At 39.3% G+C, this 27,185-nt stretch overlaps 1 protein-coding gene across 3 annotated transcripts in view; it reads right to left on the bottom strand.

Annotated features, from left to right (window-relative positions):
• Nucleotides 1-1,242: 1,242 nt before the first annotated feature.
• TSHZ3 (teashirt zinc finger homeobox 3) overlaps nt 1,243-27,185 on the bottom strand; it is a 110,288-nt gene continuing 84,345 nt past the window's right edge. For all 3 annotated transcript variants that reach the window (XM_042438703.1, XM_042438704.1, XM_042438705.1), the window contains exon 2: nt 1,243-6,781. In XM_042438703.1, coding sequence (XP_042294637.1) covers nt 3,579-6,781 — 3,203 coding nt within the window. In that variant the 3' untranslated portion in view covers nt 1,243-3,578. The remainder of the gene's footprint in view (nt 6,782-27,185) is intronic.

Here is a 27,185-nt window from a genome sequence, read left to right as displayed (position 1 = left end):
GCCCATCCTAGACAAGGCATGGTAGACTATGAATCAGTTATAGACGTATGATACTACCTTAACTTGAAAGATCCTAGAGAATCCTGATATTGTTTGTTTTCTGAGATACTTAAATTCTCTGATAGGGAGCTCTAGAGCTAGAATTCAGGAGGGTTCACTTGAGCCCTTCAGCCTGGAATTCTAAATGCCTAGCCAAACTACAAACCCCCAAAATAAAGGTGCTGCTACAGTTAAAATTATATCATAACATAATAAGTGGGTATTAAAAATACATCCTAATTTGGTTCCTATTGACTAGGGATAAAATCACGGCAAACTCACTGGATTCTTTCTAGAATTTCTGACACCACACCAAAATCTGGCATGACATCCTTCTTTGTTGTTTCTTCATTCTGTTATTCATCTATCCAGACAGGCTTAAGATTTAGGGTTCCCCTGGAACATATACGGAAGATGTAATGTTGCAGTATACTGACACAATGGTTTCCTTTGTATGTTAGCTGTGGCAGCCCAAGTTCCCAACTTTCGATAAGAAAGCTGCAGTTCATACATGCTCACAAAGATTAAAATGGCAGCTTCTGTGGTTTTGTTAGACTGATTTGCCCATGCCAGTAAAAAATTGTCATTAGCATATAAATGTCTCTGTTTGTTTGTCTATGCGCTCATTCAAGTCTCCTGTCTTCCCTTGCTATCCATTTTGTGCAAGAGTGAAAGCATTCTGAAACCATAAAGTTGCACAATAAGTCATGGGATTTTTCTTCTTGCCAACCAAAAGTAGAAAGAATCTAATCTGTGATGGGACCCTCTAGTACATCCTGCACCTCAGAATACTAATAATACATTTAAGAGACGATGTGATTGGGTCTGAATATACGACTCAGCAAATGATGTATATGCTTTGCTGCAAACATTGCTTATAAACCCTCTCTTTTACAGTCAATCTTCTTGGAGGTTTAAAAAGGAGATATAACCTCCATTTTCATTCTGTATATTTCTAGAGTTTTTCCCCCCTCCTTTTTAAAAAGCAACCTTTGAATATTTGCTCCCCTGCTCTTTAAATGCTAAAGTTCACTAAAACTCCATTGATTTATGTATAGATTTCGACTGCCAACACCTGGCAGATGAAGCAGCCTACTCCAGCTTCCGTCATAAACACCGAGCATACAATTTAATTTTAATGCGCTCGTTAGTCGTAGCACATTTCAGATATAATTGTGAACGCAACACAAAATTATAGCAAAAAAGACAATTTTAATGCAGCTGTAGAAAAAAAAGGTTATATGAAGAGTCATATAATGGTGCCACATTGTCAACAACAGAACAGGGGCACAGAATGTGCGATTCTGGGTCTGTGCTGTTTACATGCCAATATTGTACACATAGATTCTCGTATGGTGTCAGCTGTCAGTTACTTCTGCAAATTAACTGCCAAAAATGGAGACGAACAGAATCACTTAGTGCGCTGGTAACCACGGGTTACCTTTCATATGCTTAAAGATAAAAACTGCAGTATGAAATCTTGGGAGAATAATTAGGAAGAACAAAACAGAAAGTTACCAACTGAAGTCGGGGGGGGAGAGAAATAGAGAGAAGGCATTCTGCGATATGAAACAACAACCAAGAGCGCTTATAAATAAGTAGAGGAGGTTGTATCACAGAATAACTCATAACTTTTAAGCAAAGTATTACAGTACAAACATTTTAAAGGCTTGCTTTCTTTTTTTATCAATGTTTAGGAAATACAGTACAATTTCCCCCCTTCGATTCTCCTGCCCCCAAATAGATTTAACCCTTTGAGCACTGAGTTAATTTTGAATTTTCTTTTGTGATTTTTTTTTGTGATTCATTTTACTAATAAATACCTTTAAAATTCATGTTGTGCAAAATAGATATAATGCACGCCAGTCCGTGGCTTCTGTTATCAGAATGCTTTTCTTTAAAAAACCAAAAAAACCGGTAGCAAACAACTAATAAATATGTATAATTTAAATATGAATCTCTATCAATATAGATGTACTGTATAGCAAAACAAAACAAAAACCAAACATACTTTGCTTCAAGAATAATGTTTCTGAATACTTTATAAATGCTATCTGTCGTCTCTTGCATATAATTTACATTGTTCAGATGTTAAAAGAAAACCCCTTGACCTAGAAAAGAAATATACATTATTATAATATATATATATATATATATTTATATATTTATATATTTATAGGTACCGCTTATACTTGCGAGAGAATTAGGTACAAAATCCATCATTGATAAAAATGTTGGAGAAGAGGCAGCAGAGAGGGAGAAAGAGGAGGAGGTGGAGAAATGGCATTGTCCACAATCGCATTTTTTTTCCCATTAGAGGATTTTAAAATCTATACAATATACACATCTATGTTTCAATGTGAAAATAATATACTTTAAAATTTCAGGATGCGTGCCACTCTCACAGACATGGAGATTCATCAGTTAACTCCAACAAAGGGCATATCCAGAAGGCAGTGTCTGATACACATCCAGGTACACAGAATATGTCTTCAGGAAAGACAATTGTCCAGAATCCAATTGATTAGTCCTAACCGTAGTAGACCCAATGAATCAATTGTTGAATGAAGATTGGTATTCCCAACTTAATTCAATGGGTCTCTCCTGAGTGGGACTAACATTAGTATTTAGGTCATGTAGCTTTCCATGTGCATTGCAGATATCCCAGAAAGCCAAACAGTGAGGACTTAGGGTCCATGTCAGCCCTAAGAAAAAATGGAAGAAAAAGGATCCACATATATGTTTGGGCTATGGATACTGGAAGCTCTGAAACAAGGCATCGGGTCCCTGAAATACAAATGGTTTGGGGTGCCAAAGGAGGTACCACCAGGCCAATACTCAAGTGACATCAAACTGAAGGAAAACTCACATGGTAAACATTTGTCTCTATTCTCCGTGTGACTTTCCTTCAAAACATTATGAAGAAAACCAAACAACTGGATGCACCAGCTGGTGACGCTATTTGTTTGAGCCCATTCTTAGAGGTGCTGTTCAACTCTAGATCTGTTCCAAAATGGAAGGGGATATCTTTTTTTTTTTAAGGTAAAACATATCCATATGTTCAAAAAGGAAAGAAAACCAAATTAATTCAAAAGTGCTTCAAAGTACTCAGAGGGCTAAAGATTTACAGGGTGAGAACTACCAGCACACTTAAGTCTCCATGAAAAAGTGCACCAGAATTCATTAATAAATGCTTAATTAAATGTTTTGTTAATGCATGCAGCTTGAGGCATCGGAGGGATGCACAGCAACTAAAACCCCAATTTACACAAAGTTCCAAACACTTACCACTGCGTTTTAACCTTCATATTTTACCAGTAACAACAGCTGATTATGCACCTCTATTAAACACTGTACAGTTATACAAAAACAGGAGAGAAAGAGAGAAAAGTCATTCAGGCCAGAGTGACACCCCAGAGTTAAAACAAGATTTATGTGCCAAGAACAGAAAAAGGGTAGCTTTAAGGCATATTTTGACAGTTTTCCTCAAAGCCACGTACAGTTGTTGCTGCTGTCTTTTGTATGTCCAAAAGTAAATGCTACTGTTTTTCTAATTCACAAACATACAGAAGATGATCTTCTGGAGATTTCCCATGTGTTTTACTGAGATGGAGCTTGACAGCATGCTTGCTTGCAAAAGTCCTGTTGCAAAGTTTACATTGGTACGAGGTCCCTATATCTTCCTCTGGCGAAGGCGCCAACAGTTTTTCAGAGGGCGACTTTGTTTGTGCTATCTGATTGTTTAGCTGTTCACTAGACAGTTTTGACAAGTCCCGTAGCCTGAAACCCAGATGTGATTCAAGGTGACTGATGTACGTCGAAGGAGTTCGGATTTGTGAAGCACAGTCATTACAAAAGAACACTGGGTGCCCAGTGTCCAGATTTTTAAGGAATTTTGTCCCCCCTGTCCTTCGAAGCTGGTATTTCACATTGGCCAACCAGTGGCTAATGGTGGTCATTGAAAGCCCTGTAAATCTAGAAATGTGCATTCTCTCCTGTGGGCTTAAGTCCGACATGATGTATTTCCCTTCTGATGTCTGTCGTAAACTGGCTGCAAATTGGGCCTGCAGAATGAGCAAGTGCTGAGGGTTCCAGTTGGACTGGCGTCCCTTCCTTTTCTGAGCTGGGGTCGTCTCTTCTGGTTCCTCAATTGTCGTACCATCAATGTCAGACTTCTCAGAGATACTGGAAGGTGTGGAAGATTTTGATGTGTGACTTTCTGTCAGGTTCTTCAGCATATCAGAGATATCTGACAAGGCATTCTCGCGTAGCGGCGAGTTTGACATGAATGACACAACTGCAGATGTCTTTGCCATTGTCACTGTAGATGAAGAAGATGCCGAAGACGTCGATGTGGATGACAAAAGTGCTGAACCCAAAGAGCAGCTTTTGTCACTCTTGCCTTTCGTCAAATCTATGGGCTGGTCATTGTTGACATGATAAAAATAACGGTCTAAGTGGTCTGGCTTTTTGGACTGCAAAGGTGGGGTAGCCACAGCAGCCTTTTCTGCTAAGCTGTTGCTCATTTTAAAAAGCATGCTCATTGGGTCTAGGGCAGGCAGAGAGGGCTTAGCTGCCTTCCCAAGATGAATATTCATGACAGACTGCAATGCACTTAATGGATTTACAAATGGTTGTTCTGGAGGATGGTCAGTTATAATAGCTGTGCTGCTATTCAGAGTATTTGGGATGGCCTTGACAAGCTCCTTGCCATTTTCCAGTGGCTCCCCAGTTGGGCTCTCTTTGCAGTTCTCCCTCTGAGGAATTGGGCTATTCTCTTGGCTCTTGAACCCAATATCGTTAGAGGTGTCCATCCTGAGGGGTTCACTAACTTCACTGCTGCATGGCGAAGGTGTTGCTCTCTTCATTGGTGAAAGCTTCCCTCCTTCAGGCTCCTTCATTTTTTCTTCAACTTTGGCCACTTTCTCAGTGACCTTCTTAACCAGCTCCTCCATGGCATGGAAGTTTGTTTTTGGCACAGGGGATGTTTGGCTGCTCGGTGGCGAAATGAGTGGCTGGCTTTTGGTTGGGGAAACCATTTCAGCATTTCCATACATAGGTTTTAAGGGAGTACTTTTCCCTGATGAACCTAAGGACAGCTTCATCATATTCGGTAGTTGATAAGCAGCATGAATACTGGGATAGCCGCCCCAACTTGGTGTGCCATTCTGGGCTTTGTTAATAGCTGAAGTGACTGTATTTTCTAAAGACTTCAAAATGTCTAGCCCTCCTTTTGGACTCTCCTCTAAGTCATTTTCAGTCAAATAATGATATTTTGAGGAGATGTCATATTTTTCCTCATCGTCACCCAACTTTTCCTTGTCTTTCATCTTTTCATCAATAGGTATTCTCTCCTTGTCAACTTCTTTCTTTACTTCCATGTTTAGCTTTGGGGAAATGCTAGATGGCGTATTGGAAGGAGATGTGAAAGTTGTTGCTGCAAGGGGTACAGACTGGACTTTCTCATCAAGCAAAGCTGTGATGGTTGGTGTGACTGGGGCTTCTATGATGGGTTTCCCTTTCTTCATGGCAGAGTTGGTGACTTTAATGAAGTGTCCTGTCACCATCATATGGGCAGTGAGTTCCTGCAAAGTATCATGGGAACTCCCACATTCCATGCACTTGAGAATCTGAGATTTCCTTGCTTCAAAATGCCAAGCATAGCTGGCACCATTTTGGTGTCCATAGCGATTATTCGGTGTGATGTAAGGATTGGAATTCTTTTGAAGTGCATCATTGGTGTCAGAGATAGCTGCTTTTGGTGTCCCACCAGTGGAGTCTGGAGAACTTGGAAGCTCTAGCTCCAGTGAGGTTTTCTTTCTAGTGGCTGGAATAATTTTTGCTGCTACAGGGGTTACAGGTTCCTTCAGAGGCACTTTTTGGTAATGTTTTGTTTTGATCATATGAACACTCAAGTCTTGAAGTGATTCAAATGAATGGCCACAGTACATACACTTTAATACTTTCTGGGCATCTTCTTTTCCTTCCATTTCAAGCAAAGAGCGTTTACGAGGCTTGGACCATCTTTTAGGGTTATTGTTATCAGTTTCATGGTTGTCATCCCGATAATGTCCTGTTTCATTCATGTGCACTGTTAATTCTACTAAAGTATCATAGGCAGCACTGCAGTCTTTACAGCGGAATTTACTGGCTCCAGTAAATATAGAGCCATAAAGCTTACTGCTTTGTCTGTACAATTGAACTGTGCTAAAAAGGCTGGGCTCGGGAAGGATTCTGTTCTGTGAAACTTGCTGCAGTGTTTTCGCCATGGCCGTCTGATGCCAGTCGAAGCTGCCACTCCCACAGCTGCTGCTGCTACTGCTGCTGCTGCTGCTGCTGCCATTGTTTTTTTCAGAGGTTGGCTGGTGGAGATTCAAGTTCAGATTGGACCAATACGAGTTGGAGAGGAAGTTATTATAAACGGCTTTCATTTGTTCCAGGCTGTCCGACACAACCGACTCGTCCAACTGTATGGAGACCTCTTTGCTCTCCTCCTCGTTTTTGATGGAGCCACTCTCAAAGTCGGCCATTCGGTCGCTCGTCTCACTGATGTGTGACTCACTGTCCATTTCGTGGCTGGAAAATTCTGCGGCTGGAGAGTTCTGATAACTCTGGCAGTTCTTAGTGAAGTCCTTTTCCGGACAGGCATATTTTGCAGAAGGTTCTCCATCGACAGCATTCTCATCAGGTTCTAGGTCATCCTCCACCATGGCAGCTGCCTTCAGCTCATCCGAAACGTAAGCTGGCATGATGAGAGAGAGAGAAAATGAAAAAGAAAAAAAATCAGAGTTAGTAATGACTGGCCTTGCTTTATATCAGCAGCTGGCATGTTCCCATCAAAGAAATACAGTTATTTATTAAAATTAAACAGTTAAAATTTACATTTCTTCCAAATAAGAGGAAGAAGGGGGAAAATCTGCTCTTCAAACATAATTTGCCACCTTATTCTTCTCAAGGGGCAACAGCTTGAAATTAAAACTAAATTTGAAATTAATGAAGCACATTCTGGAGGTGGCATTCATTTCTAAAGTAATAAATTACTTGTATCAACCTCAGAGACAGCAGTTCCTGTCTGTCAATTAATATGTCTTATGCTTCTCCTACCCCTAATGTATTTCTTAACAGACAGATTCACAATTTAAATTAAGCCAGAATTTTTTTTTTACTCATTACATTTTGAGAACCAATCTTTAATAAAACATAAAAACATCAATAAAAAAATCCCACAAAGCAACAACAAGAAAGTGCCTCCTCAATTATAAGAAAATTAAAAGCTTATATTTGCATATTGGGGCTGCTTAGAAAGGTAGGCATGGCACTGAGGAAGAGCTGATTCCCAGAAGGTATGCTTTGTAGGTTAGAAGAAATAATGTTATAAGAAGGAAGGAAAGTTGCCCTATTCTGTGGCACATGGAAAGATATTCCATAGGTCACCTGCAGGATATGGCTTCCGGAGTTTCCTCTGTCTTATGCTCATGGGAATAACAGAAAAGAGGGTGAGCCAGGGCAATGCTAGGAGCAGTTAGCTAAATCCAAGCCCTCATCTGTCTCCAAAGGGGATGCCCAGAGTTAGTGAAATTGTTTCCTCTATAGCTGTCCCTCCATTTTCAGCACAGTGTCTCTTTTCTCTATGGCTGCACCCCTAGTGTTCCTCCACCAGGGATCCTCTTTCCCACCCCTTCCATCTTTTCATGTCTGATAATGTCTCTTTGGATTCTGCAGCTCTGAATTATGGAGACCTCTTCCTCAAGTGGAACAAACACATTAGAAATCATCTGTTGTTCACGTTCTAGTTGTCATATACATGTCTCTTTTATGTGGCTGTGCAATAATAAAACACAGCCCCGCAGCACTCCTAGTGGACTTCAGTGCAGGACTGGAGAATCAGAGAAGTTTTGGACCCATGGGGATATCACCACCACCATCATGATCATCATGGGATTTACAAATGTGTAACCATAGCAGTTGTGGTGCTACTGAGTGACTTTGGATCCAGCTCTCCTGAGCCTCACTTATTGGGAAGCTGCTGCTGTGATTGATGGGGATCTGTTCCACTGTCACTCCCTCCATGAGCAATCCCTGTTGTGACTGCAAGAAGCAAGGTTCCTGTTGCGATTCCTTCTTGCACCAGAGATTACCCACATGTGGGGGTGGGTGGGAGGGAGGAAAGGTCAGTCAATTGCTTCTCAACTGACAGTGGAATGGACCACCATTGATCACAACTAAACTAGGGAATACATAAGGATAGTGAATACAAAACAGTTACAGATGTGTAACTCTAGGTTATACATTCGTAGCTCCCCAACAAGATTCTAGCCAATAATAATAACATTTATTTATTTATTTCCTCTTTCCAGCCTACAACAAATAAAAAAGTTAAAAACTGAAAAAATACAACAAATTAAAAAGTGATTATAAAAAAAATTAAAACCAGTTAAAAACACGAACTATAAAACAAAACAAAAACAGCACAGCAAAATAGCAAAAAGAAAATCCAGCACATTGTACAAGGCACATCCCAACTAAACAATCAATTGTCAAAGTCCTGCCAAAACGGAAAAGTCTTTGCCTGTTTATGGAAAGAGTAGAAGGTTGCAGGTCTAACTTCTCTGGAAAGGGAATTCCAGAACCTGGGAGCAATCACTGAGAAGGCCCTCTCCTATGTTCCCATCAGATGTAATGGTGAAGGTGGTATGACTAAGAGAAGGGCCTCCCCAGCAGAACTCAAAATATGGGCATGTTTATAAGGAAGAATACAGTCCTTCAAATAACCTGGACCTGAACCACACAGGGATATTTCTCCCATTCAGATTTGGTACCATTTGTGAAGTTAAGCACAAGTACAAAGAACAAAGAAGCCATTCAGTCTTTGCCACCCAGTAGAAGGGAATAGAAGCAAAATTCCCGTGGAAGAGAATTTCACAATCTGGGATTAACCACTGAACAAGACAAACAAAGATTTACAATGCCAGCAAAAAGAAAGCATTTCCCAAAACAGAGCATGAGACTTCCAATGTGGGTTTAATTCCGACCATATTTGAAACTTACATATTAATCTCTAGCTAAGAAAAGCATTGGGGCGGGGGAGGCAAATGAATCAATATGGAAATATTATCACAACAGAGGTTTAAACATCTCTGTTACTCATGCTACAAAACGACCAATTACTATTGCAAAATCCTCTTGACATAAAACAAGGAAAAAAGAAAAGAAAAGCCAGGATGAGAACAGCAATGTCAAGCTTAGGGGGGGAAATTGGTATGCTATCCTTATTCTTCCAGGATAAATATATACAAGATCCTCCAGTGGACATTACAAATGTCAAAGTGTTTGCTCTTTAGACTACTTTGTCAATATTTATTCACCATAAGCTACGGGGAACCCAGCAGAGATACTCTGCCGTTTTGTACTGTACTTTGTTTAAAGAAACAGAAATTGTGGTGAACCAAAAGCATTATTTTTCAAACCACTGCATAATCTTCAGCCTATCTCAGCACTGTAGTCCCTATCTGGGATGTACCCTTGACCAAATATCAGGTTTTTCTTCTTTCCAGCTTCTCCTTCTAATCTTCTCCCCCTGGTCCGTCTTCATTATGTGCATTAAACATGTATAAATTAGTATGTAGCGAGATCTTATAGCACTTTTCAGACTAACTGGAAGAAGGAAATTGGCAGCATGAGCTTTCATAGACTTCAGTCTACTTTCTCAAATGCATCTGAATAAGTAGACTGAAGTCTACGAAAGCTCATGTTGCCAATTCCTTTCTTTCAGTTAGTCATTTAACCACTGCGCCATCAGGGCTCCATAAATCCCATGTTCAATTAAGCCAGAGAAGAATATGGGTGCTTGTACAGCAGACCTCTTTGAAATGGCCTTGTATGAAACCTCAAATCTTTTCCTTTAAGTCCCAAAGCCGAAAACTTTGCTGGTATTTCCTACAGCCAACAAAGACAGAGTTCCATGTGTACTCCATTGTCTTGCCCACCCAACTAGAACTCCTGCTTTCGGCTGTTACCCTTATTCCAAGTTCCTCACATTCCATAACATCATCTGTCTGAGTATCTCCTTTGGCTCATTCCCTTCCAGTTTCATCCATGTCACTTTAACCACCCCTGCTTCTACCAAACAATTTTATTTCCACCCGTCATCTCATGCAGCTTGTTCCCATTGACTCAATGAGACTTGACCTCATGCAATATGGTTTCTATTCTCTATTTCTCAATTTCCCACAAACTGCCCTCACTGAATTCACTCACTGAACAAACCAAAGGTTTCTTTGCTGCGTTCACCCTTCTTGACCCCTCTGCTGACTTTTATACAGTTAATCAACCTTTCCAGCTAGACTCTATTCATATACTAGCCTTCTATGATTGTCCTTCTCGTCTTCCCTTCTAATTTTCCTAATTGTTCATTCAGTGTTTCTGTATAGAGAAGGTTTTTCCCCCTGCTATCTGCTCAGGTCCCTATGGGACCTGTTCTCTGACCTCTTCTATTCTCCTTTTAAATAGGAGAGTCCTGGTCAAAAGCCATAGCTTCCAGTACTTTTATAGCACCACTCATATACCAATGATGTTGAATTCTCTCCTTCTCTGAATTATTTCTTTACCTCCAAACAACATTGAATGTTAAGTACATGTCTCCACTTGGCTTCATCACCATCTGAAACTTAACAAGCTCTGTTCAGACATAAGGCACAAGTATGCTTTCTCTTAATTAATGAACCAAACTTGTTCACAAACTATTTCTACTGCAGGTATATCAGGCTTTGAAAGCACAGTTGGAAACCTGTTTGCAAACTACAGTTTATGTTAATTGTGGCTTGCTGTTATGTCTCAATCCAAAGATCACTGGAACAATCCCTTAACCGCATGCCCCCAGTAAGCTTAACTGAACAAATACAAAATTCTTAAACATGTTTATATTCTCTTCTGACATTTGTATATTTCAAACGTTGCTACGACTGCTAGCTTCAGGAAAGGGACTCGGGATGTAACTATTCACTAAATTTCTTCTCAAAGGAAGTAATGGCTAATTGTAGCAATTTTTTTCCCACTGCAAGAAAGTCTTTGAAAACAAACCGTTTTTGAAGTCTATTTGAAATTTAGGACTTATTCTGCATAAAATTAATATGTGATTGTTGTTGTTTTGCAGAAAAGAACATTTTTCTTTACCATTCTATGTTTCTCTCTCACACACACATTACTCTGTAATACATCACTTGATGGCTAATCACTTGAAAACATGCACCTGAAGGTTGAAACTGCCATCAATGAAAGGGACATGATTTGAGGTGATACAAGGAGATGCACAAGTTCCTTCTAGACTGACTGAAGAGTGATCACAAAGGAACAAGTAGAAGTGTTTTTTTTAAATGTACATCCATGTGTAGATGAACCCTTCATATTGGACTGCATATGTTGTTTGTAGTGGTGAGTGCATCCCTAAATATAAGAGAAATGGGAATTATCTTAAACCATTGCATCATCTACTGTCCCTAAATATATCCAATTTTCATTGGTCTTCACATAAAGAATGACAACAAATTCTGCCCAGCTTGACTTGTAATTGGTACAGAATTTGTACAGAACAATAAAGCTTGAAACCAACTGTTAGAGCCATCTAGAAGAAATGGAAACTTGGAATTGAAACCTGGTAAGTTACCTCACATGGATAAGTTCAATTATTGCGGCCTACCGTAACTGAGATTAAGCATTGGATTTTGGCACATGTGAGATACAGAGAGTCACCCCAACACTGAGCATTTATGGATGGTTTCCATATGTCATATTAATTCTTCTTAAAAGTAACTTTAGTAGCTCTGAATTGGCACTATCTATCTATTTGAGAACTGTAGGGAAAAGTCAGGTTTTGTTTGCTTGTTTGCAATGAGTTTTCCATGGAACCTTGGAATGGGAACTTTCTACCAATCCTTCACTGTAATCAAACACTGCACTTTTACATAGGAATGAAGATGGCTGGTGATGGCTAGGGCTTGTTAATAGGTGTCCCACATTCTACTAAAAGTAATAACTGCAAACCATCTGTTGGAAAACCTTTGAACTCCAGCTTCAATTGAACCAAGAAACTACAATTTCCCAGGTTCCTGACAATTGCCTTCTTGGATGCTACCATCAAAAGGATAAAGGAATAAGAGATTTTTTTTTTAACCAAGGTACCTTCAGGGGACTGTTTTCTGCACCAGAAGCATATTTTCTGCATAGGAAAAGATATTTTTGTGCAAAATGCCCCACACAGAAATATCCCCCAGAAAATACTGGGAGAAAAATCTGTGAAAACCGCTGGTCATCTCCTCCTTCTTCTGACCAGAAAATGAATAATTGAGAATAGTCTTTCCTAGAGTTACAAAGAAACCTTGCTTCTTTTCCATCAATATAGGTCAATACTGGCCAGAATGCTGTTAGTAGGTTATGCATGTTATTGAAAGTTTTTGTCCAATGTGGAATGGCCATGTTCAGCTCAAGGTTGTAGAAGTAGAGCTTCACATGTATCAGCATGGGTATGTATGCACATTTGGTTGTACATATGGAGTCTTGGTTCGCTTGCTCAATGTTGCCATTCAACAAAGTTGCCATGCATACAAGGATTGTATAACACATATAATGAGAACCTTTTTGACTGAAGAACAGAGTATAAATACTCCAAATAAATAGTGCAATTCTAGAACATGGCTACATAGCCCAAGAAAAACACAAAAACTATGGATGCTGGCCATGAAAGCATTCGACTTCACAGCACAATTCTGCTTTTTGAGATTTGTGCTATGCATCCCCACTGTAGGATCTTTGTAATAGTCTTAGTTGCTCTGCATCTCCTGCTCTGTGGGGGCAGTAAAGCATCCAACAATTGCACTGAACTAGATAGCACATAGTGTACATATTCATGTTCACAGATTATAAAATAAAGAACATAGAAATGGTCATAGAAGAAAGTAAAAAATGTGGCTTCCTTTCCCATATTTAACAGAAATGCATACATACATTTTAACTACTCTGAAAAAGTTTTCCACCCTGAAAAAGCTTTTCAGGGCTACATAGCATTTGCAAAGCCCAACAAGTGATTACTTGTTGATTTAGTGACTGAAACCTTGGACATGCTACTTGGATTTCGAATCAAATTGAAAATTCGGCACTAAGCCATCAATTTGCACTAGCTACCATGATCTGGCCCAGCAGAGAATTTGTACGATGGGCTGTACATGTTAACTGATTAGAGTGAGGAAAGATGATGTGCATCACACCTTTTTTCATTTCAAAAAGTGTATTTGGTTTGGGGTTTTCATAGGGGCTTCTGTCTCAGGAAAATATGGCATGTTAAAAATGATCTCTGTGCAAAACCTCATTTTTATGTCTTCCTAGTGTTCTACAGGGACATCAAACTAGAGCTTCTAAGCATCTAACAATCTGAGAGGATTCTACTAGTAATAATCCAAAATTAGGGGAGGGAGTCAATATTCCTTAGCCTTTGTTAGCAGAGCTGGTTCTACTATTAGGAAGAGAGATGTCTGAACCTTGGGCAGCAGATTTTGGGTTGCCAAGAAAAGGTAGCAAAATGTCAGGATGTTGCTACTGTTGGTTTTTTACCCTTGGATGATGTACATGTAGGATTTCCTGATCTAGGCTCCAAAATGACTTAGCCTTCATTTGGGGAGGAGAGTACTGTCTGCTGTTCTTTCTCGGGTAGGAAATTATCCTTGGCCAGCCTTTATTAGTAGAGATGCCAAAGAGTTTCATTTGACTCAGGACTCTTGATGAAAGCATCAGTTTTGTACCACCTGAGACTCAGTCCAAGACAAGGTGTACCTTGCCTTGGAAATTCATCACTCTATAAGGCTGGAGGTGTGTTTCAGCAAAATAAATGATTTCTAAATTTAACATCCCTTTTGACTAGTGTCAAGTCAGTTGATTAAATTACTGGATTTAAAATAATTTAAATGCCAAACCTATCACACTTGTGCACATCAATGAATAAGTTGGCACCAAAGCCTAGCAAGTAATTTTAAAAGAGTAATTAGTTACAGTTCAAGTTCAGACCTTTCTAATAGTTAGTAGTTAGCTCTGGTTGTAGTTATTTTTTATATATATAACTTACTCTTTACTTTCTCAGGTTTTCAAGCGGGACTAAATTATCACTGGAAGTTGCAGTCAGCCCTCTGTATTCATGGATTCTTTATCCACAGATTCAACCATCCATGGCTTGAAAATATTTTTAAAATATATACATTCCAAAAAAAGCAAACCTTGATTTTGCCATTTTATATAAGATACACCATTTCACTATGCCATTGCATTTAGTAGGACTTGAGCATCGACAGTTTTGGGATTCACAACTCAGGCTCCTTGAATAGCAGGATCATAACTGTTATCTATCGCCCCCCCCCCCCCAGGTCTGCTCTGTTTATTCTGAGTTTAGCTCCAATCTTCAAAGTAGTGGAGCACTCCAGAAACAATATACTGTATTGTTGTGACATAACTCAGCTGTAACACCAAGAATATTGGATCATCTTGATCTTCGATGTGTAATTAAATCTAATTCATTTCACAAATGACTTGCTACTGGCAGAGAGGAAAAACTACTAGAAATGGATGGTTGATATGAATCAACACATCTGTTTGTGTTTTGGAGCTCATCTTTGGGATGTAGCTATTGGGAATTTCATGAGTGTCTGAACATCAATATTTACCACTATGTGTCTCAGGTTTCATTAAATCATTAAGGGCCCAGGACTCTTCCTCCACCTCATGCCTCAACATTTAGCAACAGGTTTCTCCTTTTTAAAAACTCAGTGGTGAAGGATTGCTGCGGCTGACATTTGGAAGTTTATAAGGTGCCCACAAAGTCTTCACTGACTGGCACTGTATCTCCAGGGTTTCCTAGTGAAAACTACCATTGCCAGCTTTTTCATTCTCCATGGTGTAGGATGATGGGAGTTGTACTCCCATCATCTGGCAAGCAAGAGTTAGCCCATCTCCCCATAGACAGCACTGTGCTAGATAGACCCATGATCTGCTTTGACAGCTTCCTGTGTATCTGCTCTGCAGATGTTATGTGATTTTTCAAGGCTTCGTCTTCAACTGGAAAATGAGTTAATTTGCAATGACAAACATGCCACCAAATGTGGTTTACAAGCCATTGCCAGGAATACCAAATGCCATCACTTCCTGTTTAATGCCAGCCTTCGGGTAGCATCTTTTAATCACTTTGAAGAACGCAGGCCATTGAAGGAAACGGATACGAGATGTACAGCCAACTTGAAGATGTAAGCAGGCTTGAGCATCAAAGTCTTCAATATGTCTCTAACAGCTCTTAATTATTATAATTCTTTGTGGAGCAAACAGATGTTCAGAGGAAACTTTAGTTTTCTTTTCCTTCCATACAATCAAATGTGGTAATCAAACAATTTCGCTTCTAAGAGTGTTTCTGCTCTTAAGGCTGTCTCCCTGCTGTTGAATTTGGAACAGAGGAGCCCAAATGTGAAAGGCAATGGCAAAGCAAACCTCTGATCCTCTTAGTAACATCCATTTCTGGATGGAACATATGTCCTCACTTTCACCCCATATGCCCCATATTTCACTGGTTACTTGCCCCCATATTGGTATTCTTTGGAAACTTAAACCAACAAGCTGGCCTGATAAAACTACCTCCTCACCCTTCCCTTGGGCAAAACACCTGAACCTCAACGGGAATCTAAAAATTAAGTTACTCCTCATGTGACCATTTACTGGAAGGCAAACCCAGCCCAAAGGGGGATTCCTCCCCAATCCTACAAAATCCCAAGATCTAAATAGGCCATTCCAGAGCCCTCTCTCTTCACCAAAAGGGTGCCAAGGTGTATACTGAGGTTCTAATCCCCACTGAGCTATGCAAACCCATGGATGAGTCACACACTCTCAGTTTCAGAGGAAGGCAAAGAAAAAACAATATCTGAACAAATCTTGTGAAGGAAGCTCCATGATAGATCCACTCAGAGTTGCCCTAAGTCAGAAACAACATGAAAGCACAGAACAACAACAAATACAATAAGTTATCAGACATTCGGCAGAAACCATTTCCCAGGTGGACTCCAACTTGGAGTGCTTGGTGCTAACTTCAACTGGCATGCCAGATATGGTCTTTACTGGACAGAGATAACCTAGCCACAGTAGTCTATGCATTGCTCCTCCATGTCCCACTGGTGAAGTCAATGCATGCTGTTGGAAAATGGGAGAGAGCCTTCTCACCTGTAGTGGCCCAACTGTGGAATGATCTACCCCTGGAGGCCCGACAAAACTACCACAATAAATGGTGACACACACACACAAGAGGTTTCACAGAGGATGGAAGGAAGAGATAGAGAGCAATGGTTCTCTAGATGTTGGACTGCAACTTGCATCATTTCTCACCTTCAAGCTAGACTGTCTCAGGCTTATGGGAGTTGCAGTCAAACACCAGCTAGAAGACCATATATTCTTCATCTATGAGTAAAGAGGTCATTCAGATATACTGGTCCCACCTGATTTTAGGCCTCCAGAGGTAATTAGGAAAAGGATTAAGATATCTGTTTTGTTGTGCCAACCCAACTTCTGCTATTTTTTTTCCAAAAGTAGTTCTCAAATACACTGTATGAATATAATAGTTTATAGTTTCAATTGAGAGCTTCAATGTCACATAAGAAAAAGGCACTTGTCAAATGCCTTTCCCTTGCAAACACCCTCATCATGACCTGTGTTAATGAAGTTAATTGAATTTAAGATCAATAATGGTTAATTATTGCAATTTGACATTCTGAGATAAATGACTTTAAGACAGAGGGATGTGTGTGTGTGTGTATTCTCTCTGAAAGAAGGCAAATGCATTTTAGCCTAAGAGGGATCACGCAAGCGCCCCATTGATCCCTGGTACAATCTGATCGACTTAATCCCTTGATAAATGTGTGCTTTCCCACAGCTACAAGTAAATGTTCTACAAGACTACTCTAACCCTTGTCACTGACCAAATCTATATGAGCCAGAAATCCATTGAGATAGATTACAGAGGGACTGAAGAACAAGAGTGATGCTTCAAATAAAGGTGAAATTTCATCATATTGACTATTCACACAAAGAGTATGGTACATACACCCATTATGAACGGAAAAGAAATACACAGAATTTAATAGTCTTCTTATAGAAACCATCAACATGTTTTTTGGTTTCACCCTGAGCTGAGAAAAGTTACATTTTGAGACTCTGAAAACAAAATACAGTTCTAGAAGGTCTGAATGCACTCCTACAGGTTGATCTCTTGCTTTCCTGTTTAATGCCATTCTACTAAGTGGCTGTTGTTTTTATGTGCCTTCAGACAAGTCTTTACTTATGACAATCCAATCATAGGATTTTCTTGGCAAGATTCAGAGGAACTTTACAATTTCTTGCCTCTAATTGTGAAAGAGTGTGGTTTGTCCGAAGTCACTCCCACAATCATTTGCATAAACTCTGTCACAACGGCTTGTGCGATTAAAACTGCATTGGATCTCACCTTCAGATTAGGCCTGAAAATGTGCAATGGCATTGTTGGATACAGAGCTAAATATTTTTTAAAAACAAGTCTAGACACTGTAGTAGTAAAGCACACCTGACTTGTAAGATATTAAAAGCACAGCAATAAAAAAGAGTATTTCATTGGCTGACATCTGAGGAAGGGACTCTTCGTGGATCTTCACCTGTCAGTCAGTTGGCCAAAGCCAATCCAAATAAAAAGACATGTTCAAGATTTCTGAAGGATAAAAAGAACGGATCAGCCTTGCCTCCCTGGAAGGGAGCCAGGGAGAAGCAACTGAGAAAGCCATTCCTTCTGCCTCAGCTTACCAAGTCTTTGTCCTTCCTACAGCCATATGTTCCTTGGCCACTAAGCACACTGAGTCCTTGTTAAGATTTTGGGGGTGGTCCTCTATTTTTTATTATTACTTTTCTGTGTTATTGCAGACCATGCTGGTACCTCATCATTGTCATAGAATCATAGAATAAAGAGCTGGAAGAGACCACAAGGGCCATACAGTCCAACCCTCTGCCATGCAGGAATATACAATCAAAGCACTCCCAACAGATGGCCATCCAACCTCTATTTAAAACCTCCAAAGAAGGAGGCTCCACCACACTCCCAGAAAGATAATTCTGTTCTTGAAGTCAGGAAGTTCTCTTTTCCTCAACCTCTTTTCCTGTAGTTTAAATCCATTGCTCAGTGTCCTAATCTCTGGAACAGCAGAGAACAAGCTTGCTTCATCCTCAATACGACATCTCTTCAAATATTTAAACACACCTCATGTCACGCCTTAACCTTATCTTCTCCAGGTTAAACATAGCAACCTCCCTGAGCCCCATTGTTTCCAAACCTTTCTGTAGATAGTAATGTTATGACTAAAACAGGATCTACAGGATGATGGAACCAAGTTTGCTACAGAGCATGGAAAGCTGGCTAGAGTATTCTGGGGCACTGGACTCCACACAATGGGGGAACTGTATAATAATAATAATACAGCAGTTAGATTGCTGATTGTAATATCATAGAATAACCACATTATGTAGATCTTAAAGGAATTGTCCTACTGCCACTACATTTCTGGTCCAAATCCAAAGTGCTGGAGATGATATTTAAAGCCCTCAATGCACTGAGAACTCAATACAGTGGTACCTCGGGATACGAAATACCCAGGTTACGAAATTTTCGGGATATGAAAAAATCCCATAGGGAATTATTGTTCCGGGTTACGAATGTTTTTTCGGGTTACGAAAAAACTTTTGGTGCTTTTTTCGGCTTTTTCGCACGGAATCGCGGCTTTTCCCTATTAGCGCCTATGGCAATTCGGCTTACGAAGGCTTTTCGGGTTACGAAAGCGGCCGCGGAACGAATTACTTTCGTAACCCGAGGCACCACTGTACTTGGAAACTCACCATTTACCATGTATGCCTGCCTGAAGAATAAAGTGGGGGTAATGCACTGTAAGGAAATGTGAAAAGGGGTACCATTGTGTTTTGGAATGCCATCTCCCTTACGATCCCAATTGGCCCCAACAATAGCTTTTTTCGGTACCATGTCGAAGCATGGCTTTTTCCTGAAACCCATTAGTCTACATACTGTACTTGCATGTCTTTACCTATTTTAACTTGTGTTTATGTTTTAGATAGTTAAATATATTTTAAAACTGTAAGGTTGTTGTTTTTTTACTGATTCACAGTTTAAACTATTTGAATGGATTTTATTGTATGTTGCCCTTAGATCTTTGGCTATAAGGCAGGATATATAAATATTTGAATTAATAAATTTCTGTCACTGGATGAATGAATCCATCTAGATGTCTCTTCATGCACAATCTTTTTCAATGTACAGTCAGCTATAACTCATCCAAAGTTCAGAAGTGAAAGGATGACAAAATCAGGAAAGTTTTAGATCTAGGTAAATGTATTTCAAGTGGTATACCAAATATATCAAATGATCAAACATATGGGTATGTTTCTTCCCTTTCTTGCTCATTTTAAAAATTTCTGGTAACCTACTTTAAGATGCCCAAGCTTACTTTGCTGTTGGTTTCTCCCTGTGAAGAAAGATACCGACAAATGTGTTCCTATTGAAAGTTGTACACGCAGAATGAACAAGTTAAATGACCATTTACAAGATTTATAATGACAAAGTAAATGTTGTCAAGGAAAAGAAAAAAAAAAGTATTCCTGATTGCAGAGTACTGACAATAAAGAGATGCTGAAGAGTTCTGTCAAAATGTAAGATTATGCAAAAACACTATTGAGAACACTGCTAATCATCTGCTCTTGTCAATTACTTGAAGGGTATCTGACAGCATATTTACATTAAACACATCTCCAAAGCAAACTCCTTAATGCTCTACTGGAATATTTTCATCACCATGAGGAATTCTTAAAAGGATCCCTTTATGGCACCTCAGCATTAATGGTGTCACACAGAAAGCCCATACTTGGCAGGTGAGGCACATCTTGCAATTAGAGCAGCATACAATTCCAAAGGACCTAGCAGTTAAGGAGAACTTTCTTCTTTTCAATGGCGCGTTACAGACCGCCCAAAAGTGGGCGGTCTGCCGCCGCTGTCATTAGCTGCACCGAGAAGCCCCAGCAGCCAATCTGTGAGGCTTCCCGGCGCAGCTAAAAAGAAGCGCCGAAATGGACCCAGAAGTGGTGCCGCGAGGTGCAAGTCGCGCACTCACTGCATCACTTCCGCCGTGCGATGTCTGGACGCTGTGCATCCGAGACATCAAAATGGCGGCTCCCGTGTGGACAGGGGCCACCTTTTAGTACGCGCTCTGTGTGTACAAGGGTGAGGAGCCGTGAGGAAGGTAAGACCCTTCCTAACCCTAGCATGCCCCTTCCTAACCCTAGTACATGCAGAGCGCCTACTTTGTGCGCATCTGTAATGCGCCTATAATTGCCTTTATTACAGTGTCATCGTGGTATAGGAAACTTTGCAGAGCAATACTGGGAAAGAAACAGCACCCTTGTCCCATGGAATTCAAGATACATTGCATGTTGACAGTGGAGAAGAAAACAGAAAGCAAAAGAGAAATAAAACTGAGAATGAGCAGGTAAAGAGCAATAAGAGAGGAAGTATGGATTTTATCTTCTGATTGGATATTGAGTTCTAAACCATGTAGCGCTCCAACTTGCGATCCTTTCTGCACCTCATCGTCTACCAGAAATAATGGCTGATGTCTGACCTATCTTACAGCTATGTTGTAATGTTATAAGATGATATATATGAGTGCTACATAAATGTTGTTGAGTTGACAATGCATGGTGGCTTCCATGACAGTGGGGCAGTGAATCCATTCCATGACGTAGTCCAAAAATTACAATAGCAGTCCAGGTGAGGAATGTTACCAATAAAAATACCTCCATTAAAGTTTAGAATCTAGAGTCGATTTGCAGTCCACTCATATGGGAACCCATCAACCAATACTGAAGATGACCATGATGGCACATCTCTTCCATCATCCACGCTGATGCTCCAGAATGAAAAAGATTATACTAATGGATGTTTTTAATATTTCAGTATTTTAGCCATTCGGCTCTCTGGCTTTAAGGATGAATTTAGTTTTCCATTTTCCTCCAATACACACTGTCACCAGCATTCAGCCTATAATGAAAGCAATTTGAAAGCAGTAGGTTACTTGAAACAACCCACTGCATTTCTGATGCCACATGGCTCTGGTAAAGTTTTACTTGGTAGATACAAAAACCATGTTCTTCTCTCACCCACACACATGCACACATGTGTGAGCATTCTCTCCATATTGCTTGGTCGTCAAAGGGCTAGTCACACATTCAGGCCATCACTTGATGCTTCAGTCATAAACTGATATGTATGCATCAGTGAACTGTCTTAATTTTTCAATCTGGGCATACACAGAGGTATGCCATCTTCACATGTCCAGTTAATTCCACAGCTGGAATCCACCACGCTAACAATATATCATTACTAACAACTGTTCATGCTATCAACATGTTAATTTACCCACACTGCTCTCCTGTCATGTGTGGAAAAACTAGCCAATGTTACATGAATTGTTGGGAACCTGATTTTCACAGATACGCATTCTGTGTGCATGTAACTAAGAACAGCTTATCTTAACTCCACCAGTGGATGCACCGACTTGTGTGGCTGGGTTTACCAATCAATTAGGTACAGGTTGAATTTTACACATATTTAGACCAATGAGATGTGATGCTAATTGCATGATTGTATTTAACATATATAGATTTATTTATTTGTTAAAAATAACATCAGAAGATGACGGTCAGGATTTTGTCTACAGTACATGGGGTGGTTTACTCTTTTCACACTAGACAATGCACTCAGTGAAAAAATCCCACTGCAAGAATGTATTCAATTTCAGAAACTGCAAATCTCTTCACATACAGGATGGAAAGAACCTGATATTCAGAAAAAAAATAGATGTAGGAGAAAGTGAAATGAAATTCATTAATCCCTGCATGAAATGCTGACACAAATGTGACCACTGTCACCATCAATGTTTGTTATCCAGAATCAGATGGCTTGCAGGGAAGTTTTATTAAAGGGTGTAATTTTTTAAACATGTTCTTACATGTTTTAATTAGCTTTAATGGATTATGACTTATTCTATTAGCTTGATGCGTTCGATTCTTCTTGGCAAGTGGTTGTGTTGTAAACTGCTTTGGGATGGTTTTACCCCCAAATGAAAAGCTGTATAAAAATGTTCTCAACTTATAAAATAGATCTAGATTATAAATTGCCCTTCCCTATCTGATCCTCTTTGGGTCATATGAACTAGAACTCCCTCCAGAGCCATAGTGGCTGAGGATAATGGGAGTTGTAGTCAACACACCTGGAGATCAGCAGGTTAAAAAAAAAGCTTGGTATATTTTTTTCCCTGCAGTCTTCACTATTGAACTGAAAAGGGATTGTCAAAGGGAGACAATAAAGCCTCTGTGTAATAGTTTTCTTATACTTCACCCTGGGATACACAGTGAAGAGAAAAGCAATACCTACATCAACATTACAAACTCCTATTTGAAAGAGAGAGAAAGTGACAGACACGGAGAAGAGGAGATGCTTTCTCATGTAGGTCACTTTCTTGGATTGTGCTTGCTTCAGCACTGACCAAAAGTAATTACCTCTGGGGCTGTTCATTGGTGACCAGCGGCATGAGAAAGGTGTTAGCAACTCAAAAGATAGGTGCCCATCTGCAGCCACTATTCTTGTCAGCCATCCAAGTGAGCAAACCGCCAGATATTTACAGTGCGTGTGAGAGGGGGAAAGCATGCATAGAAGCCTAACAAATAATAATAATATCAATCAGTTTTTAAAAATTCAAAATAACTGTGAAATGATTTAAAAATAAAATAAAATATTAAATAAAATATTTTTTCTCTTCACTCTCATTTTAAAACAGTAAAAATTAAATGCCATTGCAATTCTAAAAACAACAAGAAATTAATGGACGTCTTTAAACAGAGGCTGGATGGCCACCTGTTGGGTATGCTTTGATTGAGAGTTCCTGCATGGCAGAATGGAGTTGGACTGGATGGTCCTTGGCTTCTCTTCCAACTCTACGATTCTATGATTCTATAATTCTATGGCCTTGTCACACTCGCATTTGTACCTGTAATCCCACAGGTTTGTTCTTGTTTTTCACCGCGTGAAAATGTTTCAAGTTTTTTGGAACAGTAATGAGCAGTTCTTGGTTCAAGTTCTGGACTTTTGGTTTCTGTTCCACAATGAACTATCACTTCGGTAACCTTTTCTCTCCTCAAATGAACTGCGCAACATTGTGATTCAGAATATTCATTGCTCATTGAGACCAGGCGCTGGGCAACCTAAGGGATATATGTGGAGCTGATTCAACATTGCACCTTCCAGCTTCATTGATGGGGAAAGAAGATACACACAAAGGACATGCTTCCTTCTCAAGCAAGGCTTGCAAAGAACACGCAAGTTTTTGTATTCTTTTTGTTTCCACACCACTGAAAATCAACAGTAAAATGAAAGGGATGAAGTTGTGCACCCCAATTTAGATTGATAGAAATTGGGAAGCTGGTAGCTTTTCCACTGGCTTAAGTGAACATGTGAGAGCAACAAATGGGATGCTAAGAGAATGGCAACCCCAGACTTCCTTGCACAGTCCTTGAACAATCTGGAGTGCAGTGATCAACCATGACTTCCAGGTGAGGTACTGTGAATCTACACTGGATTTATTGCAACAAAAAGGACTATCCAAGGTGCCAAAAACCTATATTCCAAATAGGTCCAGCACCTTGGATAATTCCATTAATGTCTCCATAACATGAGCCCATAGTAGATACACTGGCCACTACTGCTGGAGTGCATTCTTTGTTAAACGAATTAGAGATAACATGCACTGCATTTTATTTGGTTGCAATCATTAGGAAGGAACCAAGACAGAGATCTTTTGAGGCCTTAAATGGTACATGTCTTAACAAGGATGGATGCCAGCAAATGTCCAGCCTCACAAAACTTTTAAAACTGGCTACATTCAAAATGCAATTCCCTTTTGATAGTTTCAAAAGGGCTTGGGCAAGAGACCCTTCTGCTGGTCTATATCCATAATCAACTAATATTACTCCCTAGCTGCTCCTATCTCAAGACTCATTTATTTTTAAATTCAGCATTTATATGAAATCTTTCATTTCATGAGAGAAACATCAACAGATGGGGTTAACAGTGACACAGACAACCCACTCCAGGGTTACTTGTTTCAAAAGCATGGATGCTTCAGAAATCTGATCTTTGAAAATCCTCATACAAAGTGATCTGACCCACCCTTTCCAAACTCAAGTGTGAAGTGGAACAAACCAGTTTTTACATGCCTCAAATTTCCTGTGCTCTTTTCAGTGCTAAAAGGTATTAATATGTTGAAAAGGTATGTTTTTAAAAGAGCATGCATTCTCAGTAATCCCCCGTTTAAAGAGAACGTATCTTTGTGACACGTATTTAAATATATGTTGAAATGTGAATTTTCTGGCAGGCTTTTTAAAGAAATAAACTGTAGATTAATGATGACACAGTATGGAATGGGTTTATCAATGAAAATGTGCAAAAATAAGAGAGGAATGGAAACAGAGGGCTTCACCCATCCATAATCACTTGGACATCATATACTGAGGTATCACCACCTTCGTCCAAAGGGAAGGGGAAAACAAAAAGAAGCAATTATTACAGGATGAAAACCTCAAGATTCATTGTCAAATTAACCCTCCATTACATTTTAGCACAAGAATGTTGCCTTTCTAATACTGTTTCCAAAATCTGAGTGAGATTTAAATATTTCATAGCCTCTATGAATAAAGAGGGAAATGCATCTAATGGGTTCGCTGTAAAGCAGTAGACTTTGACGGGGAGGGGAAAAAAACTGTAACACAACTGTTTCTAAGGTAGTTTGTAAAAATTATTTATTTCCATACCAGTTAATTAGGATGGGAGTCTTTGTTGAATGCACAAGCATTAAAAAAAGTGCTGATATTTTATGCATCTTTAACTGTAACGTGCTTCCCTGCAGCGCATTGGTAACTCCTTGACATTTAACATTCACTCACAGCAACCATAATAAGGGGTTTGATTGCTTCTTTTGCAGATGCAGTAATTTAATAACTGTGATCAGTTGCATAAATTTACTATACAACCGTCTTAAGTTAGCTGCATTAAAATTAAGCAAAATTGTAATCTGTTGACAGATTATTGCTACTGAACAATGCTACTAAAAGCATTTCAGATTAGCTGGTGCCACGAGCGTTTTTGTTTTATAAGCTTGTAAAAAGAAAAGGGGAAAAGAATAAAGGAAAGCTGCTCTCCCTCCTCCCGATCCGACGATTAGACAATTACATGGTATTTCCCCCCTTTTCAGTTACATTGCCAACTGTAGTTATTTAGATCATTTTGATGTTTTACATGGTAATGGGGGAGATCAGTGAGGTGTTTGCTTTAGCAAGTGCTGGCATAGTTGGGAATTTTCACCCGGGAAAGAGAAGGAAGGGGAAGAGGAACACCGGTCTTGATATAATAGAAGCCTTTCCCTAGCAAGAGAAAAAGATTGTGTCTTTCCGCCTCCCTTTTGTTGAAAGGTGTTGTAGTTGTATTTGCATATATATTTTTGATCTAGAAAGGTGGCAAGCACACACACAGATTGAAGCATCTCTCATTTCTTTCCCCCGTCTCTACTCTTCACACAATCGTCACGTTTCCTAGGCCAATGAGAACATTTTCACATTTTGTTCTCCAGAACTGAGCAGGGCTTATTCCTTCGCTCCCTATAAATGCAACATAAAAGAGATACTATTTCCAGAACGGTTAAAATGTGCTGATTCACCCGTGAAAATTTGTAGAGGTAAAAGGAGATCCAAGGAGTCATTCACAGAAGCTTGGTACATAAGGAGAGAGGGAAAAATACACTGTGATAAGATAACAGACTAGTTTCACTGGCAGTCAGATCTATGTCCTAAAGTGACTTCCATATCTGGGCTACTGCAACACAAGTGATAGGTTTTTCAGATATGCAGATATTCAACTAACTCCTACAGCTACCATATAACAGTAAAAATATCATACATGGATTTCCCTAAGTAAAAGATCATACAGAATCTGATCTTCATAGCTTGATAAATTGGAGATTTTATTTTAAATCTGCCTAACCAGCTCTGAGCATTAAATGCTATTCACTTATATACATATATGATTTTTAAAGCAATATTTGGATTAAAAATTGAAAACAGGCACAGACAAATGTATGCACCGCTCTGCAAACAACCTGCACTGGATGCATGCTTATAAAATACAGTCTTTGATTTAAGAGTTGACCTACCCACCAGATATTCAGGACTTAAAGAACATGTCTTATGTTTCGCCTTATCCTTAGCTAGTGGGTTTTTAATATTTGCACGTAAATCTAGTCACACTATCGCATAGGTAATTTGGTGTGGAACATAAATTTGAGAGTGAAAAAAATACTTTCAGAAAATGTGTCTCAGTATTTAAAATAATGTAAAGGTATGTACCAACATTTCTATAATCTGGCCATTTTAATTCTTGTATTGACAAAGAAAACAACATTGAGATTGGCCCTTAACTTATAAAAATTGTCAAGTTTGTGTAAGGAACTGGTTTGAATTTAGCCAGACAACTTTATTTTTAGCAATGGTGTATTGTTCCATTTCTGGCCCAATGTCAGCTATGCACAGGTCCATTCAGAAACCTATTCTATCTTGTTTCTGCATTCATCTACAATTGTTTGTTTGACTATTTGTATTGGTATTTAAAGGTGTATTCTGAAATGTACTTTCCCACAAAATACATTTATGAAAACACTTATCTAAAAATATACATTAGTATGTATTTTGAATGAAAAGTGACCTCGTAAAATTTGAAAAAGCACAAAACCCATATTATAATGGTGTTCTGATCTGCAAAGTACAGTTGGCCCTTCTTATACACAGATTTTTTTATACACGGATTCAAGCATCCACAGTTTGAAAATGCTCTAAAAAAGTATCAGTTTCAAATATCAAACCTTGATTTTCCATCTTTTATAAGGGACAACATTTTGCTATGTCAATATATTTAATGGAACTTGAGCATCCACAGATTTTGTTAT

This window comes from Sceloporus undulatus, chromosome 8 (assembly GCF_019175285.1).
Source record: "Sceloporus undulatus isolate JIND9_A2432 ecotype Alabama chromosome 8, SceUnd_v1.1, whole genome shotgun sequence".
Classification (NCBI taxonomy): Eukaryota; Metazoa; Chordata; class Lepidosauria; order Squamata; family Phrynosomatidae; genus Sceloporus; species Sceloporus undulatus.
Note: the sequence above shows the minus strand (reverse complement) of the source record. Positions and strands in the feature narration are given on the sequence as shown.